General features: G+C 42.5%; 2 protein-coding genes across 2 annotated transcripts; both read right to left on the bottom strand.

The window, feature by feature from the left end:
- Positions 1–574: 574 nt before the first annotated feature.
- LOC127604429 (probable ATP-dependent RNA helicase ddx6) lies at positions 575–7,623 on the bottom strand. The gene is made up of 13 exons (XM_052071457.1): positions 7,458–7,623; positions 5,892–6,645; positions 5,704–5,808; positions 5,314–5,443; positions 5,100–5,246; positions 4,899–4,993; positions 4,665–4,787; positions 4,173–4,301; positions 2,743–2,859; positions 2,555–2,618; positions 2,373–2,474; positions 1,630–1,849; positions 575–1,505 (listed from the first exon to the last, which is right to left on the bottom strand). Exons 2-12 carry the CDS (start codon positions 6,132–6,134, stop codon positions 1,635–1,637), a joined length of 1,470 nt encoding a protein of 489 aa, XP_051927417.1. The 5' UTR covers positions 6,135–6,645; positions 7,458–7,623; the 3' UTR covers positions 575–1,505; positions 1,630–1,634.
- A 140-nt stretch (positions 7,624–7,763) lies between these two features.
- On the bottom strand, positions 7,764–13,557 carry lipea (lipase, hormone-sensitive a). The gene is made up of 11 exons (XM_052069952.1): positions 13,422–13,557; positions 11,662–11,912; positions 11,301–11,585; positions 11,118–11,208; positions 10,881–11,026; positions 10,570–10,755; positions 10,295–10,447; positions 10,040–10,184; positions 9,588–9,815; positions 8,947–9,338; positions 7,764–8,479 (listed from the first exon to the last, which is right to left on the bottom strand). Exons 1-11 carry the CDS (start codon positions 13,435–13,437, stop codon positions 8,279–8,281), a joined length of 2,094 nt encoding a protein of 697 aa, XP_051925912.1. The 5' UTR covers positions 13,438–13,557; the 3' UTR covers positions 7,764–8,278.
- Between the last annotated feature and the right edge of the window lie 3,363 nt (positions 13,558–16,920).

The following is a 16,920-nucleotide window of genomic DNA, read 5'->3' as shown; positions in this document are numbered from 1 at the left end:
TAAGACCGTATCACCAACAAAAATGTCAACAACCGTCAACCCAGACTGAGTGATTCTTTTTTTCAAGAGCTAAAGTTGTGACCACGCAAGTGCTAAGACAAGGTTCCATCAAGTTGGGTTGAGGCTGCACGTACATTTCCACAGTAGATCGATCACTCACTCACTCACTCACTCACTCACTCACTCACTCACTCACTCACTCACTCACTCACTCACTCACTCACTCACTCACTCACTCACTCACTCACTCACTCACTCACTCACTCACTCACTCACTCTTTTGGTTTTGAATCAGTGTAAATCCTGATAATCGGATTCAGTAAAAAAGAAAGGAAAAAAAAAACATTAACCCTCACTCTGTGTCAAACTCGGTCCTGTCCTGCCTGTTTTTCAGCTCTCCCAAGAGCAACATGCCTGATTCAAATATTCATGAAGCAGCATGAACACATTCATGTTCAGAGCTGGTTGATGAGCTGATTATTTGAATCAGGGGTGTTACTGTTTGGAGAGCTGGAAAACAGGCAGGACCTTCAGGACCGAGTTTGGACACCCCTGCCCTAAGTACTGTATTCTATTTTGGAGGGGGGTGGGATTGTAAACAATTTAGGTATCCATATCCATAATCAATCACCTCAATAGTAAATAAAAAAATGTAAAAGGATCTTTAACCAGTACTTTCTGTTGAAAAATAAATAAAACGGGGATCTGATCTATTGCGTCCTGGAAACCCACCCCAACCCAGTGCCAACATCTTATCGTGACTCACACCCAGAAAAGAATTGAGGAAAAAAAAATAGAAATTGCAAAACTATATTTTTCATCTCAGTTAGGGGAGGACAAAAAATTCGCAGCTGCCTCTTCAATGCTACAATTCTGCTTTCAAATCCAGAACCCCAACCGACCCACAAAAAAAAAAAAAATAGTCCTCTCCTCCGCAAAATGGGATTTGCCGCATACAAAACGAGAAATGTGTATTGCTGCAGCTGCACAAAGCAAACTGAAGGCTGCTTTTACTACCGTACTCCACCAACAAAACAAAATGGTGTCCGGTAATATGCTCAAGCGCTTGGCGTTCATCCACTCTGCGGCAGAGTTGGCATATCCACTCACCAATTTTCATTTTGTCCTCAGATCGACGGAACTGCAAATAACTCAATTCCATCTTGAGCATCCAAGATATTGCAAAAAGAAAGCTTAGACATTGGAAATTCCAAGTCAATGACATGGCAGGAAGTAAGGCACTTAAGTGGTAACAGCGTACGCAACAATGGCTGGTGCTTTGACGTTAAAGAGATCGACCTTTCGGCTGGCAATTTCCAAGTATGACTGGTTCAAAATAGAATTGTTCATATTTTGCAGGAAAAAAAAATTGAGTGGTAAGCTCACAAGGACCAAAATGAGGTTTGATGCAAATAAGGATTTTTTTGTTTTGTGGCGGCTGTGAAAATAAGTGAGATGTTGAAGGGGTGCCCGACCGAAGCCTGTGTGCAAAAGCCTGCTGTATCCTGCAGGGAAGATAAAGCTTTGGTTGCAAAGATGCTTCTTATGTACGTAGTTTAAAAAAAAAAAAAAAAGAGAGAGACTCAAAGTAAATTCAGACTCAGCTACTGCGTGTTAACATGCTCTCACCAGCTTTAGGTGTGGTACCGCTGGCGTCCTGATCTTTCTGAGAATTCCTCCGCTTGGCAGCCACAGGTGGTGCAGTGGAACTCGGTCACGTAGAGACCCTTATCGATGATGCCAGGTATGGGTTTGATGTCAGTCACCAGTTGGTCCTCGACGCTCTTTAGGTTGAAGCGGTCTTCCAATGTGATCAGGTTAATGGCCAAACCGTAATGACCGTACCTCCCTGAGAACACAACATTTCTTTCATCGGGTGCACTATAGCATACGATCCAAAATGGCCTTCCAGGTGCATATGAAGGTCAGTGGAAAATGCGGATGCAATGGGGAAGTCTCAAAAGGTACCAAAAGGTAGGCAGTGTATTTCAAACCCTGCCAATGTGCCGCGGGAAAATATCCAATTTGTATGCCTGTGCAGTCTATCACCCAGAAAGTAATAGTGTAGTACCCTCCCATACCGCTAGAGAGCAGCAACAGCTAGCCAATTGCCTTGTGTTTCGACCACTAAAGACAAACGAATCAGGGGGGTTTCACATTTTCAGCACATTTTTTTTCAACGAAAGTGTGCCTTGGCTTCAAAAAACTTTGAAAAACACTGCCTTAAAGTGATATTTACAGAGGTTTTTTTCCCAGTACAATTTTTGTTGGGGATTAAAAAAAAAAACTTTTGTGAGAGGAAAGGAACTTAAGTCCACCCGACATAATATTATAGTGGAGGATTATACTTCATGGGGTAGTAATAACAATACCTGATCTTCCAATACGATGGAGGTACGTTTCTGCATTCTTTGGAAAGTCAAAGTTGATGACCACGTTCACAGCCTGAATGTCGATACCCCGAGTGAAGAGATCTATTGCAAGGCGGTAACAGTTATTTCAATTGAAATGTCCTCAACTGAGAAATTGTTGAGGGTGAACTTTAAAAGCTTACCGGTACAGACCAGGTTCCTGCAGAGTCCATTCCTGAAGTCATGGAACACACGGTTTCTATATTCCTGCAAAGATAACGCACACCAAATTAATTTGGCTCCTTTGAGCTTCTTGTGTAATGTGTATTTGTGGGGCGGGGGGGATGCCAATGGCATCCAGAAATCAACGTGAAGACTAAATTGTGCCAACCTGCATCATCTTAGCGTGGATGTAGAAGCAGGAGTAGCCCAGCTCTGTGATCTTCTTTGCTAAGAGCTCCACCCTCTGCGTGGAGTTGCAGAAGATGATCGACTGGTTGATCTGGAGCTGCATCGGACAGAATCAAAAAGATGTTGTCAATACAGTGATCCCTCGCTATTTCGCGGTTCGATTATCACATTTTTTCTCCCCAAAGTACTAAATTCAGAAAAAAATGCCTAATGACTCAGAGGTTTTATACATGGCTGTAGCTTGATCGGTTCCCAGCGCGACGTCGACCAATGACAGTGACGAGTGGATCGATCCACGAGTGCTGTTCCACTCTTATCTTTTTTTCCCCCCTCTGAAACATTTATTTTGTGCATACTATAATACTTTGTTTTTCTTTTCTAGCGCCCCCCCCCCCTCCCTTCAATTCTACTACTGTAGATTGCAAATTTCCCCAGTGTGGGACAAATAAAGGTTTTCTTATCTTACACCTGCACTGCAAGAGGGAGAGGTACCGTCGCTCATTCCTACCGACTGCTGTCAGGCTGCTGAACAAACACACGTGAAAACCTGGACTCACCCCATTCACCCATTGTAAAAAGCGCAGTCACTTTATGTAGCATATATACTTGTATCTATATTTATATTTTATATTGCATTCTGTACTGTGCACAGCTCATTTTTCTTAAACTTTATTTTGTGCATGCAATCCTTCTTTTTTTCTTTTCAACTCCCCCTGACCCCCGTTCAATTTTACTGCTGCAGATTGCAAATTTCTCCATTGTGTGACCAATAAAGGTTTTTCTGATCTTTCTTATCTGACCTCATGATGCACAGCCATGTTAATTATCCCTTTCAGGGGCATCGCTTACTACAGTGGACAGCTTATCGTGTCATATCAGGTTCATGGGGGCATGAAAGGGTTAATTTGCTGTACACCTTAGCACTCTTTGATCAGTGTTTACTTAGCCGCTAATTTAGCATGTGTGTGTGTGGCTGGGAGAGGAGAGAAAGAGAGGTGATTGTTCTTGTGCGGGGGAGCAGCAGTCTCTTCACCTTCTCACCTCATAAAGAGGTCCATAAAGGCAATGCAGATGAATGTTAATTGGAGTATAAGGTTTTAGAATTAAAGATTTAATTAAAAATGTGCACTATAGTCTTTGTCTCAAATATGTAAAGTATAAATTCTGTTTCCATATTTTAAACTGGTACCCACAAACCCTAACACAGTCTAACGCAAACCCTACTTTTGTCCCGGTTCCCATTAACAGCGATAAGTGAGGGATCACTGTATACACCCGAGGCCAAAAGTACCTACTTTTGTTTAACCCTGTCAATATGACAAAGTTATTCAATTGAGCACCGACACAAAAGGTGCCCATGAGGAACACACACACACGAGGTTCAAAACTTTGCATTTGAGTGTTACTCACCCTGGAGAAGAGTGTGTTGAGACAATGGACTTTCTGTCTCTCTGTGACAAAGGCGTAATACTGAGTAATCCCCTTCAGAGTCAGCTCATCCATCAGGTTGATCTCATATGGTTTCTGCAGGTAATTGCTCTACAGCAAGCACACAAAAGGGGGAATTGAACAATGGCGACCAGTGGGTAAAAATGCACAGTACTTGGATTTATTTGCCGAATGTATTTGTTTTGTGTATTTAAAGCCGATAAGACAACCAGAAAAATGGTGGCGGGGAGGGGGGGGGGGGATACACTTTGGTAAATGACACTGCAGTAGATGAAGCGTCCAAACTATTAAGCCTGTAAGTGAATGCAGCACCGCTTTAAGAGAGCATACAGCGCCAAACAAGACTGAGCACAGAGAATGAACAGCGAATGGTTTGCACAGTGCAGCAGCGAGTGCCAACTGGCCGCGAGCCATCGGGCTGGCTGAGTCGTGGCGCAACCGATGACGACTCACCATGAATTTTTGCACACTGATGGGGAAGGTTGCAGAGTACAGCAGGATCTGCCTGTTCCTGGCCAGGAAGCTAATGATATCTTCAATGAGCACCACAAAATCCTGAGACAGCAGCTTGTCAGCCTGAGAGAAGGGAAAACCATTGAAAGCACAAACAGATTTTGAGGGGCGCATGGAAATGGGGAGGCGGCTGGAGGAGGCGAACTTGTGTTTTGTTCAACACGGTGCGCTTACTTCATCCATCACCAACATCTGCACTCTATCCACTCTTGCCACTCCTTTCTGGATCAAATCCAGAAGCCTGCCAGGCGTGGCAACGATGACATGCACTAATATGGAAAAGGAAAGACAAATGGGTTGAGTTCGTACACAACAAAAAAAGAAACGTGGTGCATCCAAACAGTGGGGATTCAAAAATAAAAAAAGACTGCTCACCGATGTCATCCAGGCGCATGATGTCATCTCGTAGGTTGGTTCCCCCGGTGGTGGCCATGACTTTGACTCCTCTGAGGTGTTTGCTGATTTGAATGCAGATCTGGCTCACCTGCAGCGCCAACTCTCGAGTTGGCACCACCACCATTGCTACGGAGTAAAAATCCATTTTGTAAAAACAAAAACAAGGCAGGCACGAGAACTGTTTTGATCTCACCTTGTATATAGTCCTTTTTCAGGTCTATCCTTTCCAGCAATGGGATGAGATAGGCTCCACTTTTTCCTGTTCCATTCTTGGCCCGAGCCAAAATATCCCTTCCAGACAGCGCAATGGGAATACTCTCTTCCTGCAAAATGTGATATTATGAACTCACAATTTCACAGTGCCCAATTTATGAACTGTGATATAATTCGAGACAATTGCAGTATGACAAAACCAGTTCTATCCATCTTGTTATATTGCAACCAGAGTGCTGCCGTAGGTTCATGGAGTTGAAATTAACAAACTGTCATCTACAGCTGGGACCAATTTTTTTAAAAAAAGACCGAGGTCAACCCATTACAGACAAGCCTATCCTGGATCATAAAAGCGTTTAATGAAACATACCTGCACAGGAGATGGCTTCTCCCAGCCCATCTCGAAAATGCCCATCAGAAGTTCTCTTTTGAGACAATAATCTTCAAATTCATTCCCCTTAGTAGCTGTGACGTCCTATGGAAATAGAAAACAGAATATTGAGGACAACAAGCTTTTTTAAGGTTGAAAGTTTAAGATGCACGGTATTTTTTACTCACTGAAGTTTTGGCCCTGGTGTCTTTCAGAGGGATCTGGAGACTCTTTTTCCAGTCGTCTCCAAACATAATGGTACCTCTTTCTTGGGAGGTAGTACCTGCTTTCTGGATGGCACCCAACACAGTTGCTTGAGTTGACGATCCTGGCTGCACTGAAGCTGGTTTGGTCTGTCCTCTGAGTTGCCCGTTCTGCTTGTTCAATCCCAAGGCAGGTGGGTCAACACTTTTTGTTGTTGCGGTAGCCATTTTTGTTTATTTTTATTTTCTTTGCTTTATTTAGTCAGATGTTCCTTCGAGGCTATGTTTTTGCCTCTTAGGTTTTTCTGACTAAAGTTATCTTCAAAATGTAAAAACAAAAGATGAATAAAGTGTTAACAATGTTTTCTTAAGTTGACAGCTTAATAAGCAATCAACCAATGATATTTACATGTGCACACGTACGTACGTGCAATTTGGTCCCCTCTAACAAGAGTGACCGAAGTGTAAGAAACACACCCACAAAAAAAAAAAACTTTGTACAAAAGAAACTCTTCAAAATGAAGACATATTTCCATTAATATACTTGCTCACAATATAGAAAAATTATATGTGAACAAATATTAAACCAAAAAAAAAATCGCCCCCTTCTTTGCGTCCTGCACCAGCTGGTTTCTGCGTGGACACCACACGTCTGGAGGTCAAAGTGTCACTCGTGGGAGTGTGACCATGATCAAGGGGCTTCCCAATCAAAGCCAGCCAACAACTCAAAATGCGTCACCTGAAAGATGTCCAAACAGAAGGTTTTGGAATATGCAAAACACACTAATTCGCCCAGAAAAAAATGCGTTTCCAATTTAGTTTAAGCGCGGACTTTTTTAAAAGTGCCATTAAAGTTATGCTTGTGTTCGCTAAACTATTTGTCGGTATATGCGGCCAAGAACTAAAAATGCGTCACCTGAAAGATGTCCAAACAGAAGGTTTTGGAATATGCATAAACCACTAATTCACCCAGGAAAAAAATGCGTTTCCAATTTAGTTCAAGCGTGGACTTTTTTTTAAAAGTGCAATTAAAGTTATGTTTGTGTTCGCTAAACTATTTGTCGGTCGATGCTGCCAACAACTCAAAATGCGTCACCTGAAAGATGTCCAAACAGAAGGTTTTGGAATATGCAAAAAACACTAATTCACCCAGGAAAAAAATGCGTTGCCAATTTAGTTTAAGCGCAGACTTTTTTAAAGGTGCCATTAAATTTATGTTTGTGTTCGCTAAACTATTTGTCGGTATATGCTGCGTTGATGTTAACCAATTTAATGTGGAGTGCGTATATTAGCTTGAAACAAATACAGTACTGTACTGCAATTAATTTTTGATTTGGGAAGCAGACTTTATGGAGAGCGTGAACAAATAAATACTAAAATTATTCGTTGTCGTTTTCGTGGCAGGTATCACGCTGCTAAATTGTTTTTAGCCAACGCAATGACATTTCTCGGCAGTCACCTAATTTCGCACACGGCGCTAAAGTTAGCTCCGAGCTAGCCAGCTATAAACAACTGATAAAGGAAGCGGCTCATAAACAGGACAACACTTACCCGGGTTCGCTGTTATGTTTAAAACAAACACAGCATTTCCCGTTGCTCCAAATAAATGATTTATAGCAGCTCTTTCCGTGACTGAAGTGTACCTCAAACAAATCCCGCCTACTTTTTTTTTAATCAACATGGTCTCCTTCTTCTTCTCTTCCTCGACGTCTCTGCTCTTGCTTCTGTTTATCGTTTGAGACATTACGACGCTACTGACACCTGCTGTCAAAGCAGAATACTGTAAGCATCACGGGAAAATAAAATATTCGTAACTTTCTTTCACAAGATTGCCAAATGAGCACAGAGAGCAGAGAATTTCGCATTTATTTATTTAATAAGGCTTTAAATATTACACTGTAATAAATATGAAGAAATACTTACAGTACATCACATTCATTGTGATTGCCACAATATTGTTCACATATTACATATTGAAATAATGACCCTGTAAACTATTTTGTGTTTAAGTAAACCATTAATCCATGAATGTTTGAAAACATCAAAGTACTGTACATGCAGTACATATCTTAAAAAGGCACTAAAAATCAGTCAACTGAAACATTTACACGACACCAAACAGAACTTGCAATTCTGTCAAACACAAACATTGGGGAAACACAACAAATTGTATTGCCATTGTTGATGATAAAACTAAAGAGAAAAAAACTGCTATGAAACTGCTCGGTGACTGACAGAAGAAACTTTTGGACATGAATTTAAAATTCACTCTTAAAAAAAGAATTTATAAATGGATTATTTTCATTTCTTCCTTCTGAAAAGACTCCTAAAAATAAGTGAATCCCAGTAATGTATCGAGTAATTAATATCTTCTAGTTCCCTTGCTGAAAAACCTTGCTTATTATCTCCAGGCAGATTTCTGCGGCCAGTTCTGTCTCTTTCGAGAGCTGCGACAGGCTGAGGAAGCCGTGTGGAAGGTCCTCTACCACTGTCAAGCTTACAGGCTGGCCCATGTCCCGCAGCTTCTTGGCAAACATCACAGAGTCATCCAGTAAAGCATCCAGAGCACAGGCCTGTGTGGGAACACGCACAGGTCAGGAAACAAAATCAAGTCAACTTGCTGAGGTAAGCGAAGTAAATAAGGGGAAGCAAAACATTTTTTAAACGACTTCTGGACCCTCCTCGCAATGCTGCCAACTGAAAATACTATTTGAAAGGGGTTTCTCTATGCCTCCTTTCCCTACCCCCTGCAAACGTAATATTTTGATTTGAAATCAATTCAAGTCGCTAACGATGATATCAAGATCAAAATGACAAACATGAAACTGTTGATAAATGATATATGGCGACGTCACATCCCTTCAAAGTTGAATGAATGGAATGGCGATGCCGAGCGAGCTGGCCGGTTTCAAACTTGGCCTAAAATCTGCTACGTGCCTTCCGCTGAGAATTGAATTGTCAGACGACAGGCACAATGCTCTCGAAAATAAATGATGTGCTATTGTTCACGAAAAGGGAATGCGCAAGTTGTGTCTCTCACCACTAAGTGAACAGGCGGCAGACCTCGTAGAAGGCTGTCGGGCGCAAGTAGCGGCGACACAAAAGGATTCCTGATGATCGGGCAGGATGTCGGCTGAACGACTGCATGGCATTCGGAGCGCAGGGGTTCAAAGCCCTCTGGGTAATCCAGGTAACATTGGGAGTGAAGAGGCGGTGTACGGTTTAAATTCCTGTGTGTGTCTCTGCTTGTGGATTCTCTGTGTCTTGATGCTCGTGAGTAGGCTGCGCTTGTGGGCCACATAGGCTGGAGAAAGGACTGGATCCAGTTGGAGGCTCCATAGGTGAGATCACTGAGCAGTGCGGTGGTGTCTCTCCCCAGAGCCCTGAGACTGTTGCCTCCCACGGCAGGAAGTGCGGTCTGAGAGTCCACACCTACGGGGTTAGAGGAGTGGTAAGATGCGATTAAAAAAAAAAAAAAAAGCAACAAATCATGGTACATATTTTACAAAACTGAAAGCAAAGATTATATAATTCCCCTCATCCTACCATGGTACACCTCATGTCCATTTACCCAGTTTGCACACAAATATATTGTCCATTTTGTTTTCAGGCATCATCATTAAGTCCTCTCAGGTTAAATGACGTGTGAAAGAACACGCGTCTAATGCCGCTCAGACCTACCGGCATAGGCGTTGAGGCACTTTGCCAGAGCACCCAAGGGCAACAGCGGGTCAATGAGCGTGAGCAAGCGGGAAGGCGAGGCGTCCGTGGTGAGCAAGGTGGCGGGGTAGGCCGCCATGATGCCGTCGGGGACTCGGATGCCACACGTCATGGCCTTCATAGACACGGTTATGCAGAGGTTGCCGCCGGCGCTGTCTCCTGCCAGACAGACGAGCTCGGCCGTCGAACCTGCAACACAAACATCGGGAGTTTATTTTGATAAATAAGCATATACGAGAACGAAAGAGAGAGAGAGGCACCAAGGTGGAGCCCCCTGGCACTGTACTAAGTACAGTGTGAGTTTTAATTATAGTTTCATCATGAGTTGGGCAAGAATCCCAAATAATAATAATGAATGAAAGAGTACTTCTCAAGATTATCCTTTCCAGGGATGACGGGCGTCATTTACTAACCAAGCAGATGGCAGTTTTTCAAGGCCCAGCAGTAAGCGTAGAAACATTCCTCAAGAGCCCGAGGAAAGGGTGCTTCGGGTGACAGAGAGTAGTCAACAGAAAGAACAGGGACATTCAATCGCTTCGACCAGCTTCGCAGATAATTCTGACATAAAAGAAGACACAAGAAGGTTTGAGACGGACAATTGAAGTGGTAGGCCATACGTCGCGGGGGAGAGGGGGGGGGGGTCAAAATGAAATGGCGATGCGCTGTACCTCATGGGATCTGGATGTCTGTGCCACAAAGCCTCCTCCGTGGAAGTGAATCAGCAACCACGGGGAGAGGGGTTGCTTCTGCACCCAGGGGAGATTGGAAGCAGAGACAGAGGGCGGATTGCCGCGAGAAAAAGACAAGAGCTCCTCGCTGTCCTGCAAAATAATAAAAGACGCAAAAGCTGCGCTCGCTTTCAGCGTGTTGAATCCATCAGCAAACGAGAAAAGTCCCACAGTGAGTGTTTTTTTTTTTTTTTTAAATCCATGCCATTTTTCACCTGCCCTTCTCGAATCTCGTGGGAGATGAGGCGCATGTGGACTGGGCCAGGGCCCCAGTGGGCCAGCGGAGGTGACACGGTAGTCGACAGATTTGGGTCGGATGCCAGTGGGAGGCGTAACGGAACCGGAGGTATAGTTAGTGTGAGGTTCAACTGGACGGGGTAGGAGGCGATTCTACACAAGCCCTGAGCAGAGAACCGGAGCAAAAAAAGGAAATACATTGAAACTCTCACTTGGATTTCAGGTTAAAAAATAAATCAATCAATCAATACTCGGAACAATAAGGATGAAAACATGTGACCCTGCCTACGGTTAAAAGCTCGGACTCTGTGATGTTCCAGAAGGACTTCCAAAACTGCATATCCAGGTTCTGAGTAATGCGTTCGAATTCGGCGCCGCGCAACTCTGGATCAATGACGTACTTCCCTGATGTGAGCAGAGACAGGGCGGCTAAACCTGCCAAAAGAAAACAAATCAGGAATGACATGAGCGCATCAAGGACGGACTGTTGTACAGAAACGTATCGCACGTCAGGACCAAGACTCACCCAGGCCGGAGTGCTGTTTACGATACCTTTCACCATATGAGATCATGCTAATGACAATCGTCTGGAGGAACGGACGAAGACTCGGCGAGAACTGGCAAAGGAAAACAATGCAAGAGCGAAACATTTCTTCAAATCAATTCAAATAAACATCCTTGCGGAACTGTGAATTTGTCGCCGGCAGACCTGAAAGCCCAGACAGCGGCCATAGAAACAGGCTTTGTGCATGGAGCTGTACTCCTGCACGTATCTGTGGCTCAGGTCCAGGTCCTGCAGGGAGTACAGCTGCCCCAAATCGTTGTCGTTGATCAGCCGCTTGGCGAGGTAGAGCAGCGCTCGCAGTTGGCAAAGGGCACTGCAGTAGGCCTCCATCTCGGAGGCGTTGTGGTCCGCTCTGAAGAAGGCGCTCTTGTGATTCGAGGCAATGTAGCGAGCCTTGTGTAGGATGTGCAAAAGACACGACTGCAACACCTGAAAGTCGCACATGGAAAAGAGCCGATAGGATTGATTTTCCCCGTTTGGCGTCAAATGAGACTTATTTCCATACCTTGATCAAGGTGCGATACCCATTTCCAGGCGTTTGCGCGTCAAAGTCATAATGGTGGTAGACGGCGACGAAGCTGCCGATCAAAGGCTCGATGGCTCTGGCGTGTTCTTGGATCTTTTTCATGCACATCACCAAGCGCTGGGTCACGGGGCCGTGGGCCAGGTCGGCAGCGGCGTTAGAAAAAGCGGAAATATTTTCTTTACACGCCGCCTCCAAGGCTGAAAACGCAACCTTGAAATCCATGCCGGAGACTGCGGAACAAAGAGAGACAAGAGAAGCTATTAAAACTTTAGCCTCGTTTATATGCGTCTTTCGAGCATGAGGTGACGTCACGTGATCACTGTGTGTCTTGGGGGAAAAAAAGACGGGCTGTTAACCTTTGGGTGAAAACACACGACTTTAATGATCTTTTTGACAGCAACAAGTCACTTCTTGGCTTTTGACAACAGAGTTGTTATCTTGTGAAGCTTGTGTGAAGGGAGGCACTTTGGAACGAGGCCATTATTTGCTGACACAAGGGGAACTAGCATCACACTTTGTTTTAGATTTTTGAAACAAATTTCATGTCCGAATGATGCTAACAAAACAAACACTTCATATGTTTTGGATTTTGGAGCATTAGTCAGAAAAATAATGTGAACCTTGAACTGTAGGTATTTGATTCATATATTTCATTTATAATAGTAAGTGTGTCATGTAAAAACAAAAAAAAACAACAAACAAAAAACCCTTACTGTAGTCCGTCAAGGAACTGGATGAAAAATAAAATATAGTTTTTGTATGTACCGTACTCACAAGTCTGGAGAAGACCATTAAACGTTTGAGCACTTGATGACATAACACTTGGTTTGATGGGTTCATCGATAACACCGGTCAACAATTTTTACTGCATTTTTTCCCCCCAGCGATGTAACGAAATGATTTTTACGCTGAATCCGAATCTGCCCCCGTTTTTTTCTCTTGAACATCGGGTTATACAAGATGTCACATCTTTAGTAATTGCATTGCACGAGCTTTTATCGGTCAAATTAAAAACGAACATATCTTGAAAGGCTAATATGCAAGAACAAAGGGCAGCCTTGAAATCGATATCAAAAGTACAGTTACATTAAGTCATCTCTGATTAAAATTTGCTGTTGGCCAGTGTAATTTTCTTGACTCATCAATTTATTGATGAAAGTATGCACACTGAAAGGAGAAACAAACAGAACTTGAGGATAACACGTTTCCTGTGAACCTATGACCAAATGTTCCAAATACACTTTGCTCAAAAATTATTGTGATCCAGTTAAACCAATCCACTGTGTGAAAAGAGAAGCAACTTGGGGGGGGGGGGGGGGGGGGGGGGAGAACATCACCTCAGTTTAATTTCGCTTGTCTAATTCTTGTTGTATCTCTCGGATCTTTCCAGCGAAACGTCCTTTGACCTCAAACTCATTGTCAGAGTTCGGTATCACTTTCCGTTCTCACCTGTTTTTCCTCACGTGTCAACCACATGATTTCCCTCGTCGACTTTTTTTCTCGATTATTTTGTCTCGAAAACACACTCACAGTACACCAAAGCTTGTTAACCAACACTTTCACCACCAGACGAGGAAGCTTGCGTGGAGCGAAAACTTTGCCGGCTGCCAGGATCAACAAGTTGTTTTATAACGAAGACATGTACAACACAGTAAGGAAACAACCGCATCACGTCTGTATCAAGACGTTCCATTTCAAAACCGGCTTTGGTTGGAGAAATTATGTTTGGTTTGACTTACCGACGGCGACAGGCATCCCTGTTTGTTCCTCCTCAACGGGGAGTCGTTGTGCGACAGCTCGCCCAGGGAATTCTGGGTAACGTCATGTGAGCGCCAACCCAGCTAGCATAACAAACCGCTAACCCTGATGTCGTCATGGCATGATTTAATGGATTATGATCGCCATCAAAACTCACGACAATCAGACACACTTGACGATATACTTGACGACCACTCCGACTACTGCTAATAACCCCCGAACGTTTCTTTTTTTTTTCAAAATATTTTAATCAGTGATACAAGTAAACTTTTCTAGAAATGTTGTCTAGACTGATTCAGTGCACATCAGGTTTACATAATGGTAAGAATAATAACAATGACTAAATTAATAGTATGAGTAAAGTAATCGTAATAATATGTAAGAAAATAATAATCATTATTATTATGATTATTATTTTTATTATAATAATTATTATTATAGTAAAGTAATAGTAAGAAGATGTCCTATAGTATATTATTATTATTATTATAGTAAAGTAAAAATCTGTCATATAATAATAATAATTCCATCCATCCATCAATTTTCCGATCTGGGAGGTGCTGGAGCCTATCCTAGCCGTCTTCGGGCAGTAGGATCTGACTATTCTATCCTGCGTGAACAGTATGCACTTGTATGCCAGCTCATTCAAATGACATCCAATACAAAAGCTGTACTGTATTTTAAATTCTGCCTTCAGAAATATGACTATGCTCATTTTTAAATAGCACTATTAACGGTTATGAACGACTTTCTCAAATCCAAATCTGAAATGACATAGCTGCATGATTTATAGTAGCCGAGGCATTCAAATGACATATTTTAAAAATTCTGCTCTGGTGTCACTGACTTAATCCAAATGACCAAAGATTCAATCCGAGCGAAAGGATTACATTTGAAGATTATACTTAATGGTGTGCATTTCAAAGGTCACCTTAATGAGCTTGGTGTTGCTTCAACATGACAATGACTGAAACTGTCAACTTGTAAACACAGGCCTCCATTTCCACTGGTCTCCATGCAGGTGGCAGCCCGTCCAACAAACACTACTCCGGAATTTGACACTGTCAACAAAATAAATGAGCCCTTTCCTCATCCCATACATGAAGGTTTGGAGGAAATTCCTTTTCATTTATTCGACCAAGTTCCACGCAAATACTGTCCTTCAACACATTATGTTTAAAGATTAACAATAAGTACAGTTATCCTGATTAGTCCCAGAGGGGGGAAATGGTTGTCCAGGATTGTTTTCTCCATAAAAAAATAGTAATGGCACTTTCTTGGGCCAACGGTAAATCAATTACAGATACAGGAAGTAGTTCTTCAGGAAGTTGGGACATTCCATCTACAGTATGTTCCTCGAATTCCAGCAACAGTATATCAAAGAGCGGCTGCTGTTTTGTTGGCCAATGTGATTCAGTCTTTTTCCTGTCAAATTTGACTCACGATGATTTGTGGTTGGTTTGCCAAGCAACGTTAACTTGGTTACAGGTACTCGAGTAACTTTTTGGATCAATTGTCCATGTTGGAGTAGATTTAATAGTTTATTTGAATCTAGGTTAGCGCGTGTAACATGTAACACACTCCCGAATAAAACCAGCAGTTCAACCACAGCATGTGTATGCAAATGACATTTCGTACAACGTCACCGTACGTGTTTGAACTGTCTCTCTGCAGAAAGGATCGTGAATGCGCAAAAGGAGAAGGAAGAACGGCAATTACCAATGTCCGAGCAGTATGGAAGATCTGAGTCGGAAGAACGTAAATCGCTTTCGATTAATGCAACACGTGTAAGCAGAGAAAATTGCCTGACCACTCTTTCTATCATTTGCGGATTTGTGGTCGATTGACATTTCTTCGTGACTCTGTACTCATGTAATGATGTCCTAACAGTATATTTTTCTGATAGTGGCTTGTTTGCTAGAGTGGCTCCAGCGACCCCCCAAAAAATCCTTGTTCGTGTTTTAACATACAGGTCAAGTAAAGATGAAAAAAAAATCTATATATATATACATATATTATGGCTTTAACCCTTTGAGGGACAGCGGTCACGACAGTGGACATCTTATCATGTTATTATTCTGTCCAACGTGTTACTCGCTCTGACTTAACCTCAAAGGTTAAAACAATCGGCTGATGACCTCTGACCCCAGACCCACATTTTTCTCTGCAGGTCAACAATCGCTGCAATCGAGTTGACTCATAAACTGTCTAACAGCGGGCTAACAGCGTCCCGTTGCCCAGCCAGTATGATGATGAAAGAGAACACCGGCATGGAACTGAGTGTGCCGCTCTCTGCATGGCCGGATGTCTTTGACTTCAGTTTGATGTAAGTTGGCTATCTGAATGATATTCCTCCACCATGCGCTGGCATGTAAATGCACATGCAGTTCATCCACCACATTTTTTTTCTTGAATTCATCACCCTTCCCAGAAGTTATAAATGAAAAAAAAAGGTCAAGCAGGAAAAGAGTAGCAGTCGGAGACTCTGAGTGGCTGTAAAATTTATATGACAGGATTTCATCAAGTTGTACTTATCACTTAAGCAAATTGTTGCACGTGCATATCACCAGGAAACAAAGATTGCAATTTTGACTCGAAACACCCTTCCCGGTGGGGAATTTATCTGTTTGATTTGTAATTTTGGGAATATTGGGTTGTGCAATATTGGATTTCTGTTCTCCTTTTCCTCAACTGTGACAACCTTGCAACCTCAAGCTAATGGTCTAACAAAAACTGATTTGAACCAAAAAATTGGTTTTGCTTACAAGGAGGCAAATTGAATCGAACCAAATGGCATCATTTCGCTTTAAATTGTATATCGCCCCATATTTATTTTTATTGGAGATGAACACAATTGGAATGGCAAGGTCAATTCATTTGGGTTCCCGATCAAGAGATGAATATGAGACAAAAGTTTAGCTTTTATTTCATGGTACAGTATTTCCATCTCGGTGTGTTCAGCAGCAAGTATTTTTATTTTTATTTTTTTATGATTCGGTCCGGAATCTGTTTAACACTTCGACACTCAGAGTCAAGCAAAACGTATCGCATATAAAATAGGAAGCCAAATGACACACTATAAAAAGTGGCCGAGTGGAGCATTTTTAGATTCCTCCAACAAACTGCATTTTATTTCCCAAACTTGGAAGCTACAACATTTTTTTGTTTGTTTGTTTTTTCAACAAATCAAGCTATGAGTTTGTCACAAAAATAGACATTCAGCAAATCCCAAACAAAGAAGGGAATTCATACATGGAGACGACTTCAAAGTCCGGTTTAAAATAGTGCTTAAGTTATATAGTAACTTAACAACTATAACATGAAGTGAAAGAAGCATATAAAGCGTCTATGGCAATAAAGAAGCGATGAAGGCACAGAATCTTCTGTCGAACCAAGTGGACGAACTAGCTGAGCCAGGAAGAAAGTGGGAGGAGACAGACAAGCATCAGGTTGGGCTGAGCCTCACCTGCTGTAAAAAAA

The sequence above is a fragment of the Hippocampus zosterae genome, chromosome 7 (assembly GCF_025434085.1).
Source record: "Hippocampus zosterae strain Florida chromosome 7, ASM2543408v3, whole genome shotgun sequence".
In the NCBI taxonomy this organism is placed as follows: Eukaryota; Metazoa; Chordata; class Actinopteri; order Syngnathiformes; family Syngnathidae; genus Hippocampus; species Hippocampus zosterae.
Note: the sequence above shows the minus strand (reverse complement) of the source record. Positions and strands in the feature narration are given on the sequence as shown.